Source organism: Rhinatrema bivittatum, chromosome 10 (assembly GCF_901001135.1).
Source record: "Rhinatrema bivittatum chromosome 10, aRhiBiv1.1, whole genome shotgun sequence".
Taxonomy (NCBI): domain Eukaryota; kingdom Metazoa; phylum Chordata; class Amphibia; order Gymnophiona; family Rhinatrematidae; genus Rhinatrema; species Rhinatrema bivittatum.
Window position 1 is genome coordinate 114,882,502 of NC_042624.1, and position 26,099 is coordinate 114,908,600.

The 26,099-nt window shown below is 40.7% G+C and overlaps 1 protein-coding gene across 2 annotated transcripts in view; it reads left to right on the forward strand.

Moving 5' to 3' along the window:
- The window catches only part of LOC115100192 (cytosolic carboxypeptidase 6-like), a 178,297-nt gene that overhangs the window by 119,272 nt on the left and 32,926 nt on the right, over positions 1–26,099 (forward strand). Inside the window, exon 3 of one of the 2 annotated variants that reach the window (XM_029618508.1) lies at positions 13,366–13,614. The exons of the other annotated variant lie outside the window; for it this stretch is intronic. Within the exon in view, the coding sequence (XP_029474368.1) occupies positions 13,366–13,458 (93 nt within the window). The 3' untranslated portion in view covers positions 13,459–13,614. Of the gene's footprint in view, positions 1–13,365; positions 13,615–26,099 lie in introns of those variants that run through there. 2 annotated transcript variants of the gene reach the window in all.

The window sequence follows — 26,099 nt, forward strand, 5'->3', positions numbered from 1 at the left end:
CTCTCCTGGTCTGATGTGGATTTTGCAACAAGGCACAGGGAGGGCCGAACAAGTTTGCTGCTAAGCACAGGAGCAGGAGCAGCGGAAGCAAACTTCAGCACATGAGAAAAAGCAAGGGAGTGCAGGCATGAAACTACCACTGAACCCTGTGTGAATCAGGGACTGCGGTATAGCTGCAGGCGCAGAAGGACTGCTGTTATAAGCATTAAGCAGAGTCCTCAAATGAATTCGGGAGAAGAAATGTAATAGTTTTCAATCCCAGATTGTTTAATTGAATGATTAGCAGTCCTGTCTTTCAGCTGGCTGCTGCCCTAATATCCAAATCGTTGTCTCATCTTAGCTGCACTTTTGTTTTTTCAACAAGATACATCTTAATCTTCACGAGCCACCTCTCTAAAGTGTTACCAACTAAGGCGCATATTTATTCTTATGCTTATTAATGATAAAAGCCTTGTGGTGTCTTAAGTGCACGTAAGAATCAATCTGGCTTCTTTTTTTCTGAGGGATTGGATGAACAGTGCTATCAGAGGATGTGGGAATTGTTGATGAGGTCCTTGGAGATTTGATGATGATGGAATGAAATTACCAGGATAACTCCCAAACAGTTTCTTTTCTTCTTTTATAACTCTGTGTACCCTGAGTCCAAATCTACCTTAAAAGGGAGCAGAAGGTTATTAATCCATCAGCAGTCCCCTGGTTGGTCTGGTGCACAATAGGGTAGTACGGCAGAGATGGGTATTTTTATCCAAGGTCTGTTGAAGCTTCTAATTACTTATTATGGGGACAATATTCAAAACGTTTTGTGTGTGTATATGCATAAAAAGCATCTTTGAAAACTGCCCCTCCCTCAGTGTAGATAAAAATGCCGCCTGCATTGTGAAAAAGTGCACAAACTCTCACCCACATAAAAAAAGGGGCAGAGTGAGTTTGGTGAGTGAAAGTAACAGGCGGAGATTTCCCGGAAACGTTTCAGAGGCAAAGTCCATAGGGAAATTGAAACATTTCATACCATTGAAAGCAGAAATACCCTTTTGTTTTGTCAAGCCTGTTTACAAATACTATTTTTCCTAAATTAAGTATCACTGAGCCATGGTGACCTTGGCAGTTTTCACGGGGCTTCCAGCTGCAGCTTATCATGTAACATGCACAGTAAAGGATACCTTTTCCAAAGTGTACCTAAAAATAGGAGTTGGACATGCAGGTTTCCTATATGCACATAAGTAGATTTTCAATCACCTAAAATTATGCATACAAATTCCTTCACATATATTTGGTTGCATAAAAAAGAGGCATAATGAGGACAAAGAAGCTGCAGAGATTAACTATTGTTTTTCTCTCTGTAATAAATGGTTTCTATGCATTGTTTGTGCTAAACTCTGGGGCTGCAGAAGAGTTTTGCATAAAGATTGAATAAAGCAATTTTTTGTGATGTGAGGATGAGTTCAGCCAGAAATCAGTGATTTGGAGCTAGCCTGGTGGCTCAGTTACCAAATGGAAGGTCGTTGCTTTCTTCCTCTTTGTTGATCCCCCAGGCCAGTTGGGGCTGGGGATGCTATGGGCGCAATATTCACAATCCCTGGGTAGGAGGGAGTCATGGTCATTGGCCACTAGTACTGTCGCTGCAATGACCAAACTAACAGGCCTTTGCAATAAAGTTCATTCAGCAGAACGGACTGTTTTACCCTCACTTGAATGCACATTTTGTGCATGTAAACATTACCGCTGATGCATGAAAGAGTGTTACGTGCACAAAATGTGCTTTTAAAACTGTGCATCCTGCTTAGCACTCTTAAATGGAAATTCTGTGCAAATGAGGGCATTAAGCAGTATCCCCACTGCAGAGAGGTGCACTTGACCTAACCCAGGTTTTCTTAGTGCTCAAAACTTTACTCCTGCTCTGAGATGGAGTTAAGTTTCCAGCGCTGATCCTACCTGAAGGAGAGCAAATGACGGCAATGAGCAGTGATTGCACAATAGCATGAGCAGGGATAGTGAGTAATGTGCCATGCACAAATTAGTCAAAGCTGCACATCCAAGATACGCCATGTCTCCCTTAATGAGATCTAAGGCCAGGGGGCGTTGACACTTCCGATGGACAGATCTGCTACTTCGCATCAACTCCAAATGGGGTTCTGGGCAGAAAGTCGGCAAACCTACAGAATACTCTCGTGGAGAGACACTTGTAGCCCCAGCATGTTATGGAATCTGTTCTGATGTGTTTCCACTCCCTATTACAAGCCTCGCCATGCATCCATGGGAATGTCTTCATCTTACTACACGCAATCAAAGCTTTCCTTGCTTCTAGATAAGATGGCTGCCCCTCCTTGGCACTTCCCATCCCCGACTGTGCAAGCCTAACCACTGATCCGACACGCACCGCTCAGCTTCTCCCCTGACCCGACAGCATGCCCATCACTTCACTTTGCCCCAATCCAATCCTTTGTTGTTGGTTTCCCCTCCCCCCAGCGTTAAAATGTGCATTCAGCCCGTGCTGAATGCACATTTTAACTTGCTGTGTGCATGTGGGAATTTAAATAATAAAGTTGCTTGTGCATTAAAACCGAGTGCTGAAATTCACTGCACAGTTTCCTAATGCTCATCTTGCTGCATCAGCCTACTTATATGTTGAGGAGAGGGTTACACAATTGGGAGGAAAATCCCCAGGTAATTGCCAATGAAGGTGTTTGGCACCAGATCCCAGCTCTGGTTCCAGCTGACCTGGAAGTACAAAGGGGCAGGAAGAAACTGCTGAGTCCAATCAGATGCAGTAATTTGTATTGTAGTACTGTTGGCTCGATAAATGTATAGCTCTGTGAGATATATTACATTCTTCAAAGTCTCAGTCCCAAAACACAAAGGAGCACATTTAAGCCTCAAGCAAAGGGAGGGAGAATAAAAAAAAGAGCAAAAGCCTGGCTGTCCGTTTGCTTGCCCAGTTTGGAAATAGCCCACCTTTTGCCCGGGAATCTAGTGTCCATAACTTCTGCAAGGTAGAGGTTCCGTTGAAGAGCTATGCAGACAAAATCTTCTGCGAAAAAGCGGTGTGGGGTGTGCTCCTGACTCTTACCAAATTTCCACAGAGCGTGGCTGGTAGGTTTTTTTTGTCTGTAAAAATTTGGATCCTTGGCTAAAAGATACACTATTTCGAAACTTTACAAGCAAACTGGCAGGCTGTGATGTATTTGAATGTGAGGAGTTGTCACAGATTTTGTCCCAATTTCTTTCAATACTTTGACCTTGCTTAGGAAAAATGCATTTCATATATACAGATCCTAACACAAAATACAAAAACCACAATATGTCTCTTTAGTTAGCATAAATCCCTAAAATGTAATTTATAGAAACATAGAAATGATGACAGAAAAGGACCAATAGTCCATCCAGTCTGCCCAGCAAGCTTCCCATGGTAGTATGTCCATGCTGTGCAGGTTACCCCCATGTATCAGTCAGTTTTGCTTGATGTGCTTTGCTTATAGACTTGGCCATAGAAGCAGTCCTGTGCTTTTTCCCTTATGTCTACGTATCAGTATCCCAGACCATGGAAGTTGGGGCCCTCTCTAATCATCTGAATTCAATTCTTCTTTTTTTCCTGTCATCTAATTCCTCTTTTCCCACACCATCTAAGTGGGGAGCAACGTTGCAGTTGCATTCAAAGCCTCAAAGCATTTTGATTAAGGGTAATAATCAATCTCCATGCCTTCTGCTAAGGGTAGTAACCGCCATAACAGCAAGTTACCCCCCTGCACGCTTATCTCATTTCCGTCCTCTGTCTGTAGAGATCTACAGTGTTTATCCCATGCTCCTTTGAATTCTTTAACAGTTTTATTCTTCACCACCTCCTCTGGAAGGGTATTTCAGGCATCCACCACCCTCTCCATGAAGAAATATTTCCTGACGTTGGTTCTGAGTTGTCTCCTCTGGAGTTTCATTTCATGACCCCTAATTCTATTGATTTCTTTCGGTGGTGTATGGTTCAAGGTCCATACATCACTGAAACCCTTCAGGTATCTGAAGGTCTGTATCCTATCTCCCCTGCACCTCCTCTCTTCCAGGGTGTACATTTTCAGGTCCTTCAGCCTCCCTGATAGACCCCCACACCATTTCCGTTGCCCTTCTCTGGACCGCCTCCATCCTGTCTCTATCCTTTTGAGATACGGGCTTCAGAACTGTACACAATTCTCCAGGTGAGGCCTGGTTATTCCTCTCTCTATGCAGCCCAGCAATTCTTCTGGCTTTAGCTATCGCCTCGTCAGATGGTTTTGCCATTTTCAGACAAGGCGATAGCTAAAGGTTTTAATGATGTATGGACTTCAAACCTTTTCCGTTGGAAAGAAAACAATAGAATTAGGGGTCATGAAATGACCCCCTTGTCTTTGTTCTATAGCAGATTTACCTTGAGATATCATAGGCCAAAATCATGAGATCTGATCAAACTTATCCCAGATTAGTTGTTAGCCTGCAAACTATTTGATCCAGATGTATTAAAAGTTTTTATCTTTCCATTTTGTTTGACTCTAGTATACTGTGTGCTGCAGCCAAGACTTTCGAAATGTGGCTAATTTTAAAAGAATGTGAAGTGCAGCTTTTCAGATTCCTATTAATTAGTGGCAATTTTAACATCTAAGTTTGAGCATAAGGAAGTTATTTGTGTTTGTTTAAGGTCACACAGTGCAGTGGAGGTAGGATTGGAAGCTGTGTCTCCAAATTTTCAAATTTATGCTCTAGATATTATTTAAAAAAAAATCAACAGTGTAGTTGGGTGGAGATGACGTCTTTATACCAATATTTCTCAGACTTTTAAAATTAATGACACACTGTCACTTAAATTTGCTCCATCTTTGAGGCATACCGAAAAACACTTTGCACAATCCCCTCTCTGCCACCCGCAATACTCATCCCTCTCACCCCTCCAGTCTGCTCCCTCCTCCTGCACACTCCACCTCTTTTAGTGCTCCTCACCCATGCGATCCCCTCTCATCCCTGGCGTGATTCTTTCATTTGCCTCACCCATGATCCTCTTTCACCTGCTGTCTCCTGCTGACTTGCACATTTCTCCCTCCTCTTTCCGTCTAGCATTTCTTCTTCGCCTCCCTCCAGTGCCTGCATTTCTCTCTTCTCCTTTTTTGGTTCAACTTGTTTTTTTTTTTTTATTTGGTTCATTTTATTAAATTTATTTTCATTTATTTTATGTTTTTTTATTAGTGCACACTAAAACATTTAGTGTGCACTAAAAAAGTTAATGAACAAAAGCGAACGCACATCATCACTACTTCTTAGCATTCCCCTTTCCTCTCATCCTAGTGACCTGATTTTTCCATTCCACACCATCCCCTCAAAAAGATCTGCTTTTTAGTGCTCCTTCTCTCCCCTCAGCCCCTCTCTCCCCATCCAGTGCTCCATTTCTCCCCTCAGTTCCTCAATTTCTCCCTTGTGCTCTCTCTCAGCCTCCACACCCAGGTCTCTATATCTACCCCCAGTCCTCTTTAACCCCAGCACCCAGCTCACTTCTCTTCAGGTAGCCTACAGCAGAGGAAGCATCTCACGCTTGCCTCTTCCCCTTCTCTAGTCTTGCTCACCCCCTTCCCCTCTCTCCATCCTCACCTCTTTTTTTCACAGGGCTGGCAGCACTGATGGCATTTCCTCTCGAATCAGGACCTGTGGTGGCACCAGGGGGTCTTCACCCAGGTCTACAGCAAGGGCAGCTTCTCTCAGATGCCCCCCATCCTGTCATCAAAAAACTGACCTGGGATGGCACAAGGACTCCATCCTGTTCCCGCCACCCAGCAGAGTGAGTGGCTGTTGCCATGAGAGCATTTCAAAAATGTGAGGGTGAGATTAGCACATCAGCTGGGCCCAAGAGTTTTAAAAATATTTCAAGATGCAAGCTTTCAGGGCTGATGGTTCTAATTTTATTTTTGATGGCTTGACACGGTACTTTCTTTCTACATGGTCTATGCATCTGTAAGTTTTGCCAGTGGGAAAAACATGAAAAAAAAAATCATTTCTAAGTAAAAACTTGCATCAATTTGCTATAAATTGCAAGATTTAGACTGGTTTGAATCTGCAAACTATTTAGTATAGCCTTACTTATACCAGTGTCATTCTAACTTCGGACACGTTAATGCAAATACTATAATTTTACCTAATTGATTGCTCTCCTGAAGTTTCAAATGCCGATATACAGAATGATCCATGGACTTTGAGTGTGCGGCTAGAATTAGATGGCGAGGTTTGGAAAACGTGGGAATGTTCTTTCACGCTGGTTTGGCACCACGCTCTAACTCTTTGATTGAATTTACAGCCTTGCATTCAAATGAGGAGGTGTGAATTATGTGCAAATATTTCCATAGGCAGTTAGCCATTCTGTTATTCTAACCCAAAATATGTCATACTGCGCATAAAATGAAGATGCAGGAGTTGTGCAGCCTGCTCAGAGATGATCACATGCACGACAGGGTTGGTTTCAGGATTCCACATTTGTTTATACACTGCGAATGTAAAATCAAAGTGGGGGGAGGGGGTCGTCATGATGCATTATTTCTTAACTATACTAGCCCGGTATATAATGGTGCAGGAGATCCATTGGCACGCTGAGGGACAATACGCAGGCGTAGTCTGGAAGGTGCTTAACAGGATCCAGATTCAGCCGCAATGCGGCTCTGTTAGTTATCTGGATAAAACTCGTATTTTAGTCCTGATTTGTACGTGTAACTCTCCCATTTTTATAACATGCACGCAACATATCTGGCTGACTAGTGTTATATAGTTGGCTAACTTTAGAACAGCTTCTGGGCTGACTAGAGTTAGCCAGATACCTTATCTGGCTAATTCAGCTCCTCCCCAGAATGGCTCAGGACTGCCCCTGGAATGCGTTTGTTGTGTAGCACTGACTGGGCAAACTGGGGGGGAGGAGTTCAGGCTGAAGAACCAGGAGGGTCTCGACCTGGACAAAGATTGGGTGAACTGGTAGACTAAATTTCCTGGTAGTGCGCATGGTGTAAAATTAGGTGAGTTATACGTACAAATCAGGACTTATGCCAGTATGTTCTTGTTTACTTTCACACGTAGATTATTTACAGGTACATTTTTAAAATAGATGGGTAAAGTACGCACATTCAATGCATAGACATACATGGTTTCAATGTATTATATGTATTTGTGCACGCACAGGGTCTGATTATCAAAAGCAATTACACACATAAAATTGGGTTTTACACATGTAAATGCACTTTACCGTGTAAGTGAGCTTTTGAAAATTTCTACAATATATGTCATTGAATTGTCCATAGGATTTACTCACGTAAGTATCATTTACACGTGTAAATGGCTTTTGAAAATTGCTACAATAATGTTACATGCGTATCTCCTTTGAAAATGTACCTATTGTGTAGCAAACATACGTGTATTTTATAATATGTGCATATGTGAAACACGCATGTTCTAAGATACTAGAGTAAAACTGTGCATGCCCGTATACATGCGTACATGGGTCTGTGTGCGTATGTTTCAAAGGTATTCTCCCCGTCTCCTGCAGGAGAGGTGCCTGAATGCAATGAATAAGGTTTGTTTCATTCAGGGGGCCCCCGATTCATTTTGGGATCTCCCAAATTAAACAAATTGCCCTTACTCATCGTGTTTTTGAAATTTGTTTGAAACAAATGTACAACCCTAGGAATAATTAGGAAAGGAATGAAGAATAAAATGGAGAATATCATAATATTTATCTGGTTACACAAATAAAATCCCAAAGTTCATTGGCTCTCATCTGTTTCAGAGTAGCCTGATTCCTATGCACTTTCAACCTCCGTTCTTACAGTTCCTCTCTCTCCATCCACACCTCCCTGTTTTATGTAATTTCCATTCTTTATGCTTTGTTGCTCGATGTAAACCGATATGATGTCCCCACTAATATCGGTATAGAAAAAAGTTTTAAATAAATAAATAATATATTTTCCGGAGCTCCATGATGAGATCACACCTACATTACTGAGAGCAATTCTGGTTGCTGCATCCAAAAAAATATAGTTGAACTGGAAAAGATATTGAGAACGGTGGCCAAAATTATAAAAGGGTTGGAATGGCTTCACTATGAGGAAAGGCTGAAGAGGTTAGGGCTGCTCAGCTTGGAGAAGTGATGGCTGAGGGGGGGGATATGATAGAGGTCTATAAAATTATGAGTGGTATAGAATGGTTAATTGGGGTTATTTTACTCTTTCAAAAAATACAAAGACAAGGGTATAGTCCATGAAGTTAGTTAGGTAGCACATTTAAAACTAAGTGGAGAAAATGTTTTTCACTCAGTGCACAATTAAGCTCTGGAATTCATTACTGGTGGATATGGTAAAGGCAATTAGCTTAGCTGGATTTAAAAAAGGTTTGAACAAGCTCATAGAGGAGAAGTCAATGAATTGTTATTAATAACCAGATAGACTTGGGGAAAGCCAGTATGTGTCCCTGGGCGTTAGCCGCATAGGATCTATCTACTGTTTGAGATCTTGCTAGGTACTTGTGACCTGCATTGACCATGTTGGAAGAAGAAGAATGGGCTCTGAACCAGTATGGCAATTCTTAAGTTCTAGTTATTGAACAGAAATAAAAGGAATCTAAAACTGCCTTGCATTTGTAATAATTTGTATAACTAACATTGACAGCTCCTATTCAGGTGACTAAAAGCAAAAAAAAAAAAGACATCTAAACCTTCATCTTTGGTAGGGTACTAGATGAACTTCTGTTATTATTAAACTGTTTCAAACCTCAGTGTGTTCTGAGTCTGGAGAAGACCGATTAAATAATAACAACATTCAATCGCCCCAATCTTGCTCTAAAGGATTAGGACAAAGATTGTTTATTGATCAGTGAGTTAGAGGTTTGGTCTTACTTAATTAAATTTTAGTATATTGTTTTGATTCCACTGACCTCAAATGTGTGACAGCACATACATATATAATCTGCCCATAGGCCAGTTCCCAGGTTTCCCCGGCACTTAAAGCATCATTGTACAAGGTCGAATCAAGGAGTCTAGGATTTTTAATATTTTTTAAGCACCTTAATTTATGTAACTACTTGGGGGCCTTGTTTGAAAAGAGATCGTCTTTTTACCGTATTCTGTAAGATGAGCGTGCCGGAGCATGGCGGATTCTGTGTCTGTAGGACACCCAGCCACAGTGCACAAGTAAATATAAGACCAGTACTGCCCATCCATTGCAAGTCTAAAAAGTATGAATAATGCCAACAATTAATATTAATCAGAAAGCTAAGGGAGCATGGAAAACGGAAGATGAAGATTTTGCATTCTGACTGTCTGAAAGAAGCTTTTTAATAGGCATGAAATCCCCTCACTCATGGCAAACGATTTTTTCTTGCTAAATGGTTCTGTTTGGCATCCAGGCTCCCTTGGCCAAACTTTGCACACGTACACACTCATGAGCTTTAGGGGCACAAGTAATTAATTAGTAATACTTATTGTTAAAGACAACTCAAAACAAAATGAGTGTAATAAAATATCTGATTCCTATTTCTGACCATCAAGCAGAATAGTCATGTCATATAGGAATATGATTATTGGCAGTTTTAACCATGTTATCTGTAAGTAGCCTAAAGTCTAGGCATTTCCAAAGGAAGGAGCTCTTGTCTGCTTACTGCCTCAGGTCAGAAGCGATAGCTCTCCAAGTCCTATTCGGGACTCAGTTTAGAGCACAGTGGGTGGGAGTGGCTGTCGCATGGTGGATACTGGTTTCCCAGACCCAGCTCAAGAGATGATCTCTGTTACCAGCCTCTACTGCAGGCGGCTACAGCTCCTGAAACTCATCCCTGTTTACATCTTAGGGAGACAAGCACAAGAACATAAGACGGGCCAGGTTCCGTGAAACCAATGATCCAGCAAGCCCAGCTTCCTTTTTCCAACAGTAGCCAATCCGTCTCTCCAGGGACCACCCAGCAGATACCAAAGAACATTTGCATTTCTTGTTGCCTGCTCCCAGAGATAAGTAGTGTCTTTCTATTCTCTCTGGCTAACAATTGTTTACAGACTTTCTTCCAGGAACTTATTCAAAACCCTCTTAAATTCGGCTATGTTAGATGCCTTTAATCATATTCTCCAGCAACAAATTCCACAGCATAATTGTGAGTTGAGTGAAAAAATATTTTATCAATTTGTTTGAAACCAGTTACTTTCATGGAGTGTCCCCTAGTCTTACTAGTATTTGAAAGAATAAATAACTGTTCCTTATTTATCAGTTCCATCCCACTCGTGATTTTATATAAACCTCTCTCAGTTGCCTCTTCTCCATGCTAAAGAGCCGTAACCTGTTTAGCCTTTCTTTAGAAAGGAACTGTTCCATCTGCTTTCTCACTTTTGTTGTCCTTTTCTGTACTTTTTCTCCTTCTGCTGTATCTTTTTTAAGATGGAATGACCAGAACTGCATGCAGTAGTCAAGGTGTGGCCACACCAAAGAACTAAGCAGAGGCATTATGATATTCTCAGTTTTATTCTCCATTTCTTTCCAAATATCTAACATTATTTATGCTTTTTTAGCTCTCTACCAAACACCGAGCAATGAACATCAACATATTGTTCACAATGACTCTTAGAACTTTACCCTGAGTGGTCGCTCAAAACGGAACCCAGAGTTGTGCACCTACAATCTGGATTATTTTTAGTTATTGACATCACTTTCCACTTGTCCACTAGGGATGTGCATTTCTTTGAAACAAAATAGGACATGAAATGCTATTTCTCTGAGGTGTAAAAAATAGCCCATGCACACAGAAAATAGCATGCATGCACGTATATGCTATTTTAAAAACAAGCAACATACGCACGTGTATGTGTAAAACTTGCATGTGTAAAAAAAAAAAGGAGGACAGGCCAGGGGTGTTCTGGGAAGGGGCCAACATTTACATGCATAAAGCTCTATTTCACAATCTGCCAATAATGAGTGCAATTTACTTGTGTATATTTATTCCTGCTCAATATCTGGTGCAAGTGATTGCAAACATCTTAGAAGTGAAAAAATGACCAGGGGGTTCTGGGTGGAGTGGGGAGGCTTTAGGCTGAAAAGCCAGGGGGTCTTCACGAGCTGCAGATGGACTGGGCAGACTGGTAGACTAATTGGTAAAACTGGTAATTTCATTACTGTGTGCCTGTTATAAAATCCCTTAACTTATGTATGTAAAAGCCAATTTGCGGGAGTAAATGTTTCTAAATTACACAAGTAAAATCTATTCACATACAAATATGCAGGTTTACTATTCGCGTGCACGTATTTATTTATTTGATTTATTTCACAGATTTATAGTCTGTAATTCGCAGAGCATCAATGTGGATTACAACCAAAATACACAATAAAACATACAGTGTGATAAAATACACAATAAAATACATAGATAAAATATAACAAGCATAAATTAAAATCTTCAGAGAATAAATACTTTTTCAATGCCTTTTGGCACATCCTATAATCAGTGATAACACGAAGCTCATTCAGTATAGAATTCCACAATTCAAGACCCAAGACAGAAAAGACTTTAGAGCAAGTGCCATTTAACCTAACCAATGTATGAGATGGGACTGTTAACAAATGCTGAGAGCCAGAACGCAGTGGGCAAGCAGATACATAAGGAATTATGTATTTCTTTAAACAAAAGGTTTTGACCTAGGTCAGGGCCAGGGCTCGGACCCAGGCCAAATGCCATGAGCTGAACCGTATGCCAAGTCTTGATGCCGGGGCCTCAGCCTGATGTTGCAACCCGACGCGGAGGCCAGGTCCCGATGCCGGAGCCTAAGCCAGACCCAGGCCCGATGCGGGGGCCTCGGCCAGGAAGCTGCCCCCCAGGGCCTCTTCCTAGGATCAGGCCCAGGCCTCCGAGCCTCTTCTTGATCCTCTTCGTTCTTTGACACTTGCAAGCCAAATGATATTGTCTGCTGGGGTCGCGCCTGAGTTAATTAACCCCAGTGGACAGCGCCATTTGGCTTGCAAGTGCCAAAGAATGAAGAAGACCAAGAAGAGGCTTCTAGGCCGAGGCTCAGGCATCAGGACCCGGCCTCTTGGCCGAGGCCCCAATGTTGGGCCTGTGTCCAGGACTAGGGCCCGGCAGTGGGATCCAACCTTTATTGGATACCCGACGGATAAGGTAAGTTTTTGGGTTTTTTTGTTTAATTTTTGGGAGTTTTGGCCAAGGACCCAACGTCAGCCCATGCCTCCACCGAGACCTCAGTGTCACACTCAGGCCTAGGCCGTGGCCCCGCCTATGGGCATCTGCCTATGCCCTAGGTGAGGCCTTGGCTTCTGGCTTAGACCGAGGCCCAAATCATTAGTTTAAAACGAAATGAACAAATAAGATTTGTTTCATTCTGGGGATCCCCGATTCATTTTGGGGCCCCCCCGTATGAAATGAATTAGCCTTTTTCATCGTGTTTGCAGTTTCATTTTAAATTAATGCACATTTCTATTACCCAATTGTTGCGTATGGTGCGGAAGAATTTCATGAGAAATATTATCAAATGCTGAAGTTACATCGAGAAAAACAGCCAAAAACAGCCGTGCCAGTGCCATATTAATAAGTAATTGGTTACCGAGAGAAGCAATGTTTCAGTGCTATGTAATCTGCGACACCTTCCCTGAAAAGGATGAAAAACACAATTGCTAACTGCGGATACACCTCCTTCTCTAGCAATCTACCCAAATTAACAAAAGTTGAAATCAGCTGAAAACTAGCAAGGTCGTGCAAGGACAAATTACCCTTCTTCTAAACTGGATGAACAGCTGCTTTTTGTAATAGAGAAGGAACTTTGGCTTCTGAAAGAGAGAAATAATGACCCCCCCCCCCAAAAAAAAAAAAAACTGGTACGTAAAAATTATAAAAGTGAGAAGGAACACGGATCCAATATGCGATAAGAATTTTTAAACTGACAAAGGGACATGTTCATTCAGGGACTCCCCAATTAAATCAAACTCAAACCTCAACATAAGACAAGGGAGGAATCCAGAGACCAAGAGCCGCCTGTTAAAGTCCCAGATATTCATCCATACACGTAGCCATTAATAGATAACAGGACAAATTTACCACTCTGTGGGAAGGATAACAAGGTAAATTTGTCTTGTTATCTCTCAGTATTATATTGAATAACGTTGTGAGGATAGAGCTTCATAATGCAGGGATCCCTGCATTTTGTTTGACTGTCTTATTTTATAAAATGATTGTGCTCTCTGATGTGCAAATAAATATCTGTAGACATGAAGACACACATTGAGCCGCTGGTTCCTGTCCTCCTCCCTCACCCACTACCAGAGAAGTTTAGAGTACTTTGTAGCGCACAGCGATTATCTCCTGTCACAACAGGTCTGTCATTACACTGCTTTCCAGGAACTGTGCGGCGAGGAGACAGCATCACTTCTGCAAATTGTCTACAACATGGCCTTGAATGGTGAGGATCTGAGACAATGCATTCATCAGTGATCTGGAGGACATCACATGGAAAAGTATTGCAATTAGGTGTGTGCCAAAGTGCTGCCTGTCACTCAGCTAAGGAACGTCAGCTGCTAGGACATGTGGCATGCCATCTTCCGCACCTTCTCCAGCCCAGGACAAAACCCTTCAGGCACTTCTAACACGCTGACGGCTAATGTGACTTTGACAAGCTATAATGCATCTTTTTTTTTTTTTTTCTGCCTCTTTCAAAAGAAAAGTTACTTTCTTTCTGGCAATCATGCAGGGTCATTGCTGTCTTGGTCTATTGAAGATGCATGGAAATAAAGTTAAAAATATAAGTGGATACCTTTTTATTGGACTAAATAATCTTTTGACCAGCTTCCACGAGTTAAAGCCAGTGTAAATGAAGCAAGGATGATGTCTGACTATACAAGGCTTCCCTGATTGACCTGCTGCTAGTCTAGAATAAAATATTGCTTTGTGGTAAATGGATATCCATCAGGTCGATACAGTTGTCTCTGACTTATAAAGTACATTATTTTACAATTTCTATTGGAAATTTGGATCTAGAATACTGGGTTACAATTTTGAGTCTCAGCTTTGTGGGCAGGGATTTTGCATTGACTTCTATATAATCCTGAGTGCTTGCTCGAGCCATGGTTATCAGCTATAACCCGAATATCATATATTTATTTATAGACATTTGATATTTCACCTTTTACCAAGAATGGCTTCAAAGCAGATTAGAATAAGTTTAAATGGGACAATTGCAATTGAGAGATTAAATGTACTGTTAGAATAGCATGGGGAACCCAGTGGTGTATAACTTAAAGTCCTTAGTTGGAAGTTCTGGTAGTTTGATATTGGAAACAGAGTCTCTGCAGGGAAGGTCAGATGTCAGCTGCTAAGTATCTGCTGGTCTACAGGACACATTCATAGCAATTAAGTAAATGATGGCAGGAAAGACCCAAAAGGACCATCCAGCCTGCCCAGAACTGTGTAGAGTTGTAATGACTGCTCTGCGTGGGTTACCCCAGTGCATTTCTGGAAGCACAAAGCAGTCATACTGCTGCCGTTTTGGGCTCAGCTGCCATTCCTTGCAGGTTATACCAGTACTTCCTTACCATCCCCTGTCTCCAGGGATCCTCTGCACTTACCCCATTTTATACCCTTGAGCGATCCACTTCCAGAGCCACAGGTGTGTGTGGTTGGTATTCATGTAGCCTAAGGAAGATGACTGGCAAAGACTGCTTTATTAATGACCAAATGAGCATTTAAGGTTAGGTAATGTTCTAAAATTCATAATTTTATAACACCCACACAAAAAAATGAAATGAAATTAAATAAGCCAAAAAAAACAAACAAACAAAATGAAAAGCAAAGCAAAGCAAAAGAAAACATAAAATTAAACTAAATAACAAAAATTAAACACCCCTAATATCTAGTGCTTTGCCTATTAAAATCATTTTACTGTGCACGATAATATTTTAGTACAGGATTAGATGCATAAACCCCCCAATTGTGACTTATGCATGAAAGATGATTTTCAGTCACACAGTAACTTGCATATATTCAGGGAATATTAAGGAATGTTGTATGGGGTTTACATATGACACATGAATTTTACATATGACACATGAATTTTGCCGTTTATGCACATAACTTTATGCTCTGTTTTACAAGGGGTAAAGTTACACTGCAAATTTTGTAATATAACAACCTGGGGGATAATTTTCTAAAGGATTTACATGCTCTCAGATTAATTTTCAGAGGAGTAAATGTAATATACTCCCATAGCAATTTTCAAAAACTGTTTTATGCAAGTAAAATGAACTTATGCGGATAAATCCTATGGACAATTCAATGACATATATTGTAGCAACTTTCCAGGTAAAGTTCATTTACATTTGTAAAATCCAGTTTTATGGACCTGCTTTTCAAAAGCATTTACATGCTTAAAATTGAGTTTTACATGTGTAAGTACACTTTACATGTGTAAATGGCTTTTGAAAATGGCTGTGATAATATGTTATATTTACATGTGTAACTCCTTTGAAAATTACCTTCCTGATATTTAAACGCAATCAAGGTAATCTATCCTATGTTTGACAATCAGGCTGGTTTAAGCATGTTTGAAATAAATATATTTTGCAGGTAGGTGCACTACTTTAAATTTACCCCATATGTCTCCTCTTTGATACTATCTGTCTTGTCCATCTGTTTATCTTAGATTGTAAGCGCTAATGAGAAGGGACTGTCTCTTGTGCGTCTCTGTAAAGCTCTGCATATACCTGGTAGCACTATACAAATGATTAATAGCAAGGATAATATGCTGATAATGAAGACAGGAATGATAATGCATTTTGATGGTCTGCAAAATACCAGGAAGTACTTATTCTGAAGTCACATGGTTTGGTGCTCTAGTAGAAGATTTTCCCTTCTCTTCCTATAGATCTCCATAGATAACAACATATGCCAGATGAGTGAGAATAAATCTCCTGCAGGGAGCCTTAAGAGGTGGGCCTCTGGAATTCTCCCCTCCACAGGCTGTAAGGTGGTTGGACATGGCCATGTTTCAGTATAAAGCAGTGGAAGTATATATACAGGTTATAATTTTAACAAAATGTCTCCAAAAAAAAGAACTGCAGGCATACACCTTTAACTATTTTCAACAAAAAATGCAGTATGATGGATCTGAATGCCAACGTATCCGGGTGCAGTGGGTTTTAAAAGACATGCAGAATTTAACCAGAGCAACCAATTGCAGTGTGTGTGGCATGAGAAGGAGCAGGAGGGAATGAGTGAAGCCTAGGGAAGGAAAGATTATTTTCTCCACAGAGTGAGAAGGGTGCTTGAGACAGACAGATGAACTTGACTGTAAGTACTCCAGAGCAAGGACAGGAACTGAGATAGGAGACAGCCCACTGACTGAAGTGTGGCTGTGATTGAGGCAGTACCTTTCCTGTTCAAGGTGACCGGTCTTGGGTAGGAAAGCTCTCTAAATGCTGCCGCTCTGCTTCTATCAGCCTGAATCAGAAGGGCACATTTAGACGGGCTAAGTGCTCTCTAGGTGTCAGCAGGGTCTTACTTTAAGGTTCAAATTCACTGGCCCCAGTGCAAGAAAAAGCTAGGGAAAGGGAAGGGAGGTGAGCTGTTAGAATTATTGAAGAGCGTACAAGTAGTGAGTGAGAAAGTATTGTGTGAGGAGGAGTTAATCACCCTGCTGTGACTGCTGAAAATAGGATCCTTCTCTTCAGTAGAACTTCTCCTTTACAAGTCCAGAGATTTCCACAAAGCCAAAAAAAAAAAAATTGACACATCACTGCAGATCTAAGAAACCCTGGTACGAATGTTCTTCAGGTAGGAAGCTTCCTTTTCCAATGACATCATACAGAAAAATGACTAATGCCAGGGTCGGCAGCAGGGGAGGGTGGCAGCAGTACTAACCTGGCGATCCTTCCTGCCTGCCAGAGGAGAGGGGTTGAGAAGGGAAGACTTTTCCCCAAGCTGATCCCACGGCCCCTTCCATCAGTCAGGTGGTAGGCCAGCGGCAACCCACCACAGAGGAATGGGGTGCTGTTCTGTAGCAGTGCCCTGGGGCAAGAGGCAGGCAGCATCTGAAACGGCATCAGAGCAATGATTGTCCACGCAGGTGGTGGAGAATGTGGTGCTTTAAGCATCTGCTGCAGTTGTTAGTCCCCAATTACAAAGGGACAACCAGGACTACATTTAGCAGGACGGTCTTCCCCACTCTATGCAACCAGTGCCGTGGTTGCAAGTAATTTTAGCTGGATAGTCAGTGAGCGGGCAGCGGGCGGCACTACTTATCCAGCAACGCTGCTTGTACGTGCTTTGCCTTTGGTCTTTTCTGGCTAACAGGAGGCTGAGCTCAGTGGCCCTTGGTCTGTCCCAGTTATGTTCTTATGTTGTTAAACTTAGACTGAGTACGAAGGGCAGGTGAGGAACTGCTCAGCAGATCAGCAGGCTTCTAAAACATCAATCAGTTTATAAGTACAGATGAACTCCTTTCTCATTAGATTGTGTCAGTGGATTAGGAATTTGATAGGAAATGTTTGTGATTTATTCCAGGTTTGCCTTTATATTAACACTCCAGTACTGCCGTCAAGTAATTGAATTTCTCAAGTTCATACGAATAATTTGTGAAGAGTCATATTGTCAAGTGACTTCTGCATTGATGAGTGTTAAAAACACAAAACCAAAAATGGGGAATGCATCATTGAATATAAAATAGTTTCAAAGTAAGGGCTAAAGTAGTCAGCTGTATTGCTGGACCCAAAACAAATTAAGAAAGATGGATCGATTTATTGTTACATTCCATTTTCGGCCTTACATGCGTTGGAAGTATTCGATAAACTCCGGCACGTGGAGAAGTGACTGAGCCATACGCAGCATTAAAAGCATGATGAGACAGCACAGTAGGGTTAAGCAGGCTATTCTTCTCAAGGTCAGAAGCCACATGAATCCAAGCAAAGGTCGGCACTCATACATGTAAGGACGTTATCTTTTTGGCAGTCTGCACTTCGATGCATTTCAAGAGAGATGGAAGAAAAAAGGTCAAGGGCCAGTTGGATTGACAGATCTTGACTTTTTCCAGCTTCTTCAAGTAGTCCCTCAAAAATGATTGCCAGGCTTTTGGTCATTGTGTCTGTCTGTGAGTAGCTTGTTAGCCCACCAAAAATAACTGTCGTTAAAAGAAAACCAGCCTGCTTGTATAACTCAAATAAATGGTTAACGGGCGCAAATGTTTAGAACTACTCTTCTCCCTTTCTAATAATATTGCTACAAAGATGCCAGTTAGTATGAAATATGATGTGGGCACTGGCAGTCTAGAAACTGGACTGAGACCACCAACTCATTACCCTGCAGGAGGCTACCTAATGTCTTATACCCAATCACAGGCGCTGTAAAGGAAAGACCCATACTGAATCCATAAGTCAAGCAAGGCCAGAAGCATGAGAGGACGTGGGAGCAAACGGATTTTGCAAACATATGGAGGTGGTTTTCCTAGTTCCCCCCCCCCAGCAGCTAGCAGTGCTGTGTACATGCTGAACTGCAAGCTTTATTTTCAAAGGGAAACTCCTTGCAAAGGGTCCCATAGAAAACCTGTGGCCAGCAGGGAACACAGATACTTTTGTAATTGTGTACAATGCAGTTACACACACTAAATTTTACACAGGGGATTTCAAAATGAAACCCCCATGTGTGCTTTATTTTCATCACTCCAACCATATCTCGGCCTTGCCCCTTATTACCACAGATAAAAGCAATGCATATGCACCGTCCTACACAGGAGGAGAAGGGGATAAGAGGAGTGCAATTTTCAAAAGGCTGTTTTATGCAAGTAAACAAGTAGTTAGGCTTGAAAAAACTTTAGAAAATTGTTGTTCCCATATTAGATATAAAAAAAGGTGAAAGAGATTATCATAATGTGCACTCTGACTTACCTAGATATAGGCAACATTGTAAAAAGATGCTAAACATCTGTCTTTCTTTCCACGAAATTGCCACGTGGTTCAAATAACACAGAGTAATGGCGAAAGCTACAGCTGCCACTTCCATTGTTATTAATGACCCGTAACAACGGCAAAAGCCCTGACAGGTTTGGGCTACTGCGCAGGCCTGTTTCAAGGGACGAGAAACTAAAGTGTCAGAGAAAAGGGAAGGAGCGAGTATCCTGGTAAGGCATCTGCTCCAGATATCCTCTTCTAGGTATTCAGCAAACAAAATGCATGCATTTCAAAAGGAGCCAGGGGCCTCAATTGCAGAAAAGCTTCTGCTGGGCCTGGTGAATAAACTAGAATTAATTAAGGAAGCTCCTTTATCTTCCACAAATCCCGTTTCATGACTGATGTGGATTACAAAATTATCATCATAATTTTAGACTTACCTAAAACATTACAAATAAAATTCCATGCAGAATAAAACACGAAATAGTCCCAATTAAAATTAGCATATACGCACATAAGTAGCATCTATACTTTCGTATTTTGTATTTTATAAAAGCTGAAATTATGTGCACATTTTCATTTTTCTGCGCACATATTCGCACGTAAAAAAGGGGAGGGCTAGCAGCATTCCAGGGTGGGGTAAACATGCACATAAGTTGCTTTATTAAAAGACGCACCTACATTTATTTATTTCAAATCTTTTATATACCGACGTATAGCAATCTGCCTTCACTCCGGTTTACATGAAAACAACTTATTACATCGAATTAACATTGGAACAGTATATTACAGTAAATTTTACACTTGAACGAGAGGCTTCTTAATTGACCAACTATAACATTTTAACAGAACAATTTCTAACAACAAGCTAATTGAACGGTATGTTGGGACTGATAGAAGAGTCCAACTTACTCATCTATTTTTACATTTGCTAATTATTTGGTGTAAGTGACAGGGTGGGAGATCTGGGTGAACTGGGGGGAGTTCAGGCCGAAGAACCAGGAAAGTCTCGGTGAAGGACTGGGAGAACTGGTGGACTAATTGGTAAACTGGTTAATTTTATTTACATGCCCATGTTTTAAAATTGACTGAATTACGCATGCAAATCAAGACTTATGTAAGTCATACTTTACTTTTGTGCATAAAATATATGTGCGTATATTTTTAAAATAGGTAGGAAAAGTACACGCGTTCAGTGCAGTCCTATACGTGATTTCAATGCATTGCATGTATTCGTCTGTAAGCATACATACAACGGGTAGGGTGTAGTGTAGAGATTTGCGTATTTTATAAAAAGAACCCATATCATATGCGTACATCTGCTCTCGGTCGTATATGTGCACGTGCACATTCGTTTGAAAATGATCCTTCAAGTTCTCTTCATAACTTGAACATAGAAATTTTACCAAAGTGCACAGTAAAACTTTTTTACCACAAATTTTATTGCATAGGCCTGATGATGTCTGTCTTTTAGGAATGAACTGCACAGTCTTAAGAACAAAATCTGTAACTCATTGCGCAATACTATGGCATCTTCATAACTAATCATTTCAGCAGTGTTAAGGATGGTAAAATCCAGCTGATTCAGCAGTTTTTAAGCCACAGTAATGTGAAATGAGCTTCAGAATTTGCTGCTAAGATTCCTAAAGGCCACACACAAAAAGTACTTTCTGCTATGAAGTCATTTGACTCCTCGCTTTTGGAATTTGGAGTGACTGCTTTGTCATGATACACCCATTCCTCGTTTTCTAACACCCCCATTTTCTCTCTTGAGACAGGGATGTGCAGCCGCCAGTTATTTGTTTTGATTTATTAATTTCATTACATTTTTTTTTTCTGGTTCGGATTGTTTGCCAAACTGAAAAAAACATTAGGAGGGTAAATCTCAAACAATTCTGCATGGCCTCATATGCGGCATGATTGGCCATGCGGAGATCTACTACAGTATTTTATATCCTGCACGCGCAGATTATAAAATATGTGTGTATCTACTCCCCCAACATAAACATATACATTAGGGGTGTGCAGAGGGACGCCATATGTTGCATTCGGGATTCAGATTTGTCGGGGAGCAGATACGTTGCATTCGGCCGTATGGCGCCCCGATGCGTTAATACGGCGATTTCTATTCGTGTCCCAGCTAACACTAAAATTAACTACAACCCCCCACCCTCCTGACCCCCCCAAGACTTACCAAAACTCCCTGGTGGTCCAGCGGGGGATCCGGGAGCCATCCCCTGCACTCTCACACCCTCGGTGCTGGTTTCATCATGGCGCCGATAGCCTTTGACCTACTATGTCACAGGGGCTACTGGTGCCATTGGTCAGCCCCTGTCACATGGCCATCAGCGCCATCTTGTGCTCCATGTCAACTCAGGCAGGTAATCACTAGAAAAATCCATGTCAACTCAGGCAGGTAATCACTAGAAAAATCTCCTAAACTTCAACTACCAACTCACCTCCAAGATCTCTCTCCAACTCCTTACATATGCTCAAAGAGGCAGCTGAAGGTAGTCAGTATATATGTACACAAAGAAAATAACACACCATAACTAAAATGACATGCAACACGGAAAATGATGCACCGCGCTGTAATGCGTCATGCAGTGTGAAAGAGTATCACGCTTCTCGATAATTACATATGCGATGCAGTATTTCATTAATTTCCCCAACCTTGCCCATCTTTTTATCTTGGGTCACTGATGTGCCACATTTCTGCTATCTTTACCGTGATATGATGAATCTAGGCAATAGCAGATAAGTAGTGATATTCAAACGTATCCAGCTATGTTCACCATCTAGATCTTTACAATCTCAGGATAAAGGCCTCGTAGAGGCACCATCAGTGCGACAAGCACATAGTGGTGAAGTCAGGGACCGATCACTCTCTGTAGCAGGTTCAGTGTTGTGGAACTCCATGCCAAAGCAGTTGTGAGTCACATTAGAAACAAATAAATTTAGGAAATTCTTAAAAACTTGGTTTAGGCAGGAATTTGAAGAGCCATTATAAAAGGAAGAGAGATAAGCTAAGATGGATAAGACTAGTAGTAGGGAAGGAGGCTCTGTTCATGATTTTTGGTTTTTAATGTGTATGTTTGTTTGTAATTTGAATTTTATTGTCTATGTTTTTGTTGTAAACCACTACAATCGTTTGGAGTTGGCGGTATAGAAACATTTTTAAATAAATAAATATGGCAGCCAGATAAGTTAGAAAGTTAGCCGGATAAAACGTAGCTGGCTAACTAGGAACTTATTTGGGTATACTCAGCAGCATAGCTGTGTCGCTAAATATCCCAGGTAAGTTAGCTGGACAAGTCCTATATGACGTATATTTAAGAGCATGGATACATCTTGCCTTTTTTATTTTGATGTACATGTTGTTATATTTGGTTTTTTATACTATTATTTTGACGTTTGCTTACTCTGTTTATGTATGTGTATACTGTAAGCTGCCCTGGGGGGCTTTGTTGAGGAGGATGACATATACATTGGAAATGAAATGTTTATAAAAAACTGTTTGATTATATTCCTCTGGGTATTTAATCCAAACTCCTTTTCTTCTGTTAAATGATAAAAACATCAGCTCTTTTAAAAGGAATTAACATTCGCTCTTCTTTCCCCTCCCCAGATATTAATTTTTTTTCTCTGCTTTTTCTAGAAGTCTGGCTTTCTTTTCCATTCATTTGGCATTGCCCATTCAATGGGACTTGAGAAAGTGGATAGTCATGGAATATCCACCATGGATTTTTTTTTTTTTTTTTTTTTAATGATGTGTAAGCTGTTACCAACATTGTAAATAAGCAGAGTCCTCCTTCCAGCCTCTCTGTTTCAGCCTTTAGTCCACTTATTCTAACAGTTAAGACTCAATGAGCTCATTAGTTTTTGTCAATATTCTGCCCTGTGCCTCTCTTCCATTGTGGAGAGATGAGTGGTCCGGAATGGGAGCTAAAGATTGAAAATGCTAAGCTCCTGGGGATTTCTTTTAGTGATCACTGCTTCTCCTCTTGTATTCACTGAGCGTCATCGTGCACTGCACCCTCTCCAATAAATTACATGCACACCTCGAATGAGAGCTTTGCAGAAAAATGACTCATTCTTCCCTCCATCCTTTTTAGGAATCATTAACCTTTTCAAGAGTACATATTAACAGGCAGAGCCAGGCTTTAACGATTTCTGCTTTGTTTGTTTGCTTTACTGCTTACCTGCTGTCTAGGAGCTTTTCAATAGCAGACCAGTCCATACCAATGTTTTAATTAGCTGGAGTGGAGGGAAGGATTTGAAACAAAGCCAGTCAATAAGAAATGATGAGATAAATAAGTACAGGTAGATGCCACAGATCTCTGCTGCTAAGAAAAAGGTAACTTATCAGGACTTTCCATTGATTAAACTCACTTTGAGAAAACGAAACCTTGGGTTGCCCATAGATGACTTCTCAGTGCTTTACAGATAATATCTGGTTGAGTATGCTATGATAATTATATTCTTATTTTGTGTAAGGATGGTGCTTTTTTGGGTATGGATGGTGGGCACTTAGTTAACATCATCAAAAAATGACTGATTTAGTTGTCAATGTCATAAAAATTTAAGAACATAAGATATGCCATACTGGGTCAGACCAAGGGTCCATCAAGCCCAGTATCCTGGGTCCAACAGTAGCCAATCCAAGTAACAAGCACCTGGCAAGTACCCAAACATTAAATGAATAGATCCCAAGCTACTAAATCTTATTGATTAATAGCAATTTATGGACTTCTGCTCTAGGAACTTATCCAAACCTTTTTTAAACCCAATTACACTAACTGCCATAACCACATCCTCTGGCAATGAATTCCAGAGTTTAATTATGCATTGAATGAAAAATAATTTTATCTGATTTGTTTTAAATGAGCTACTTGCTAACTTCATGGAGTGCTCCCTAGTCCTTGTACTACCCAAAAGAGTAAATAACTGATTCGCATTTACCCGTTCAAGTCCTTTCATGATTTTGCAGACCTCTATCATATCTCCCCTCAGCCGTCTCTTCTCCAAGCTGAACAGCCCTAACCTCTTTAGCCTTTCCTCATAGGGGACCCATTCCATCCCCTTTATCATTTTGTTCACCCTTCTCTGTACTTTCTCCAGTGCAACTATATTTCTTTTTGCGATGCGGTGATCAGAACTGCATACAATATTCAAGGTGCAGTCTCACCATGAGGCGATACAGAGGCATTATGACATCCAACATTTTATTCGCCATTCCTTTCCTAATAACGCCTAACATTCTTTTGCTTTTTTGATTGCCACAGCACACTTAGCTGACGATGTCTATGAATTATCCACTATGACGCCTAGACCTCCTTCCTGGGTGGTAACTCCTAAGATTGAACCTAACATTGTGTAACTACAGCAAGGCTATTTTTACCTATGTGCATTACCTTGCACTTATCCACATTAAATTTCATCTGCCATTTGGATGCCCAATCTTCCAATCTCACAAAGTCCTCCTGCAATTTATCACAATCTGCTTGAGATTTAGCTACTCTACATAATTGTGTGTCATCTGCAAATTTAAGCATCATGACCCTTTCCAGATCATTTATAAATATATTAAAAAGCACCGGTCCTAGTACCCTTTTCCACTGTGAAAACAGATCATTTAATCCTACTCTCTGTTTCCTGTCTTTTATCTAATTTGCAATCCACAAAATGATATTGCCTCCTATCCCATGACTTTTTAGTTTTCTTAGAAGCCTCTCATGAGGTATTTTGCCAAACGCTTTCTGAAAATCCAAATACACCACATCTACCAGTTCACCTTTGTCTACATGTTTATTCACCCATTCATAAAAATGAAGGAGATTTGTGAGGAAGACTTCCCTTGGATAAATCCATGCTGGCTGTGTCCCATTAAACCATGTCTATCTGAATGTTCTTTGCTTTTATTCTTTATAACAGTTTCTACAATTTTTTCCAGCCTAAAGTCAGACTCACCAGACTATAGTTTCCCAAATCTCTCCTGGGACCCCTTTTAAATATCAGGGTTACATTGGCCACCTTCCAGTCTTCAGGTACAATGGATGATTTTAATGATAGGCTACAAATCTTTACTAATAGGTCTGAAATTTCATGTTTTAGTTCTTTCAGAGCCCTGGGGTATATACCATCTGATCCAGGTGATTTACTACTCTTCAGTTTGTCAATCTGGCCTACTACATCTTCCAGATTCACAATAATTTGTTTCAGTTCATCTGATTCATCACCCTTGAAAACCGTCTCTGGGACAGGTATTTCCTCAACATCCTCATCAATAAACACCGAAGCAAAGAATTTGTTTAGTCTTTCCGCAATGGCCATATCTTCACTAAGTGTCCCTTTAACCCCTCGATCATCTAACGGTCCAACTGACTCCCTCACAAGCTTTTTGCTTTGGATATATTTTAAAAAGGTTTTATTATGAGTTTTTGCCTCCATGGCCAACTTCTTTTTAAATTCTCTCTTAGCCTGTCTTATCAATGCTTACATTTAACTTGCCAATGCTTATGCTTTAACCTGTTTTCCTCTAATGGATCCTTCTTCCAATTTTTGAATGAAGATCATTTGGCTAAAATAGCATCTTTCACCTCACTTTTTAGCCATTCCAGCAACCGTTTGGCCTTCCTTCCATCTTTCATAATGTGTGGAATATATCTGAACTGCGCTTTTAAGATGGTATTTTTAAACAATGTCCATGCTTGATGCACACTCTTTACTTTTGTAGCTGTACCTTTCAGTTTTTTTTAAACTATTTTCCTTATTTTGTCACATTTTTCCTTTTGAAAGTTTAATACTAGAGCCATGGATTTACTTACTGTCCCCTTTCCTGTCATTAATTCAAATTTGATCATGTTATGATCACTATTGCCAAATGGCCCCACCACCATTACCTCTCTCACCAAATCCTGCGCTCCACTGAGAATTAGATCTAAAATTGGTCCCTCTCTCGTCTGTTCCTGAACCAATTGCTCCATAAAACTGTCATTTATTCCATCCAGGAATGTTATCTCTCTAGCATGCCCTGATGTTTCACTTACCCAGTCAATATTGGGGTAATTGAAATCTTATGATAATCACATTATATCAAAAGTTTACAATCTTTTATAGTGTTACTGGTATTCTTATACTTTTTATAACGTTTTATCACAATTTTTAATGAAAATTTGGGACCTTCATACCACCTGCGGT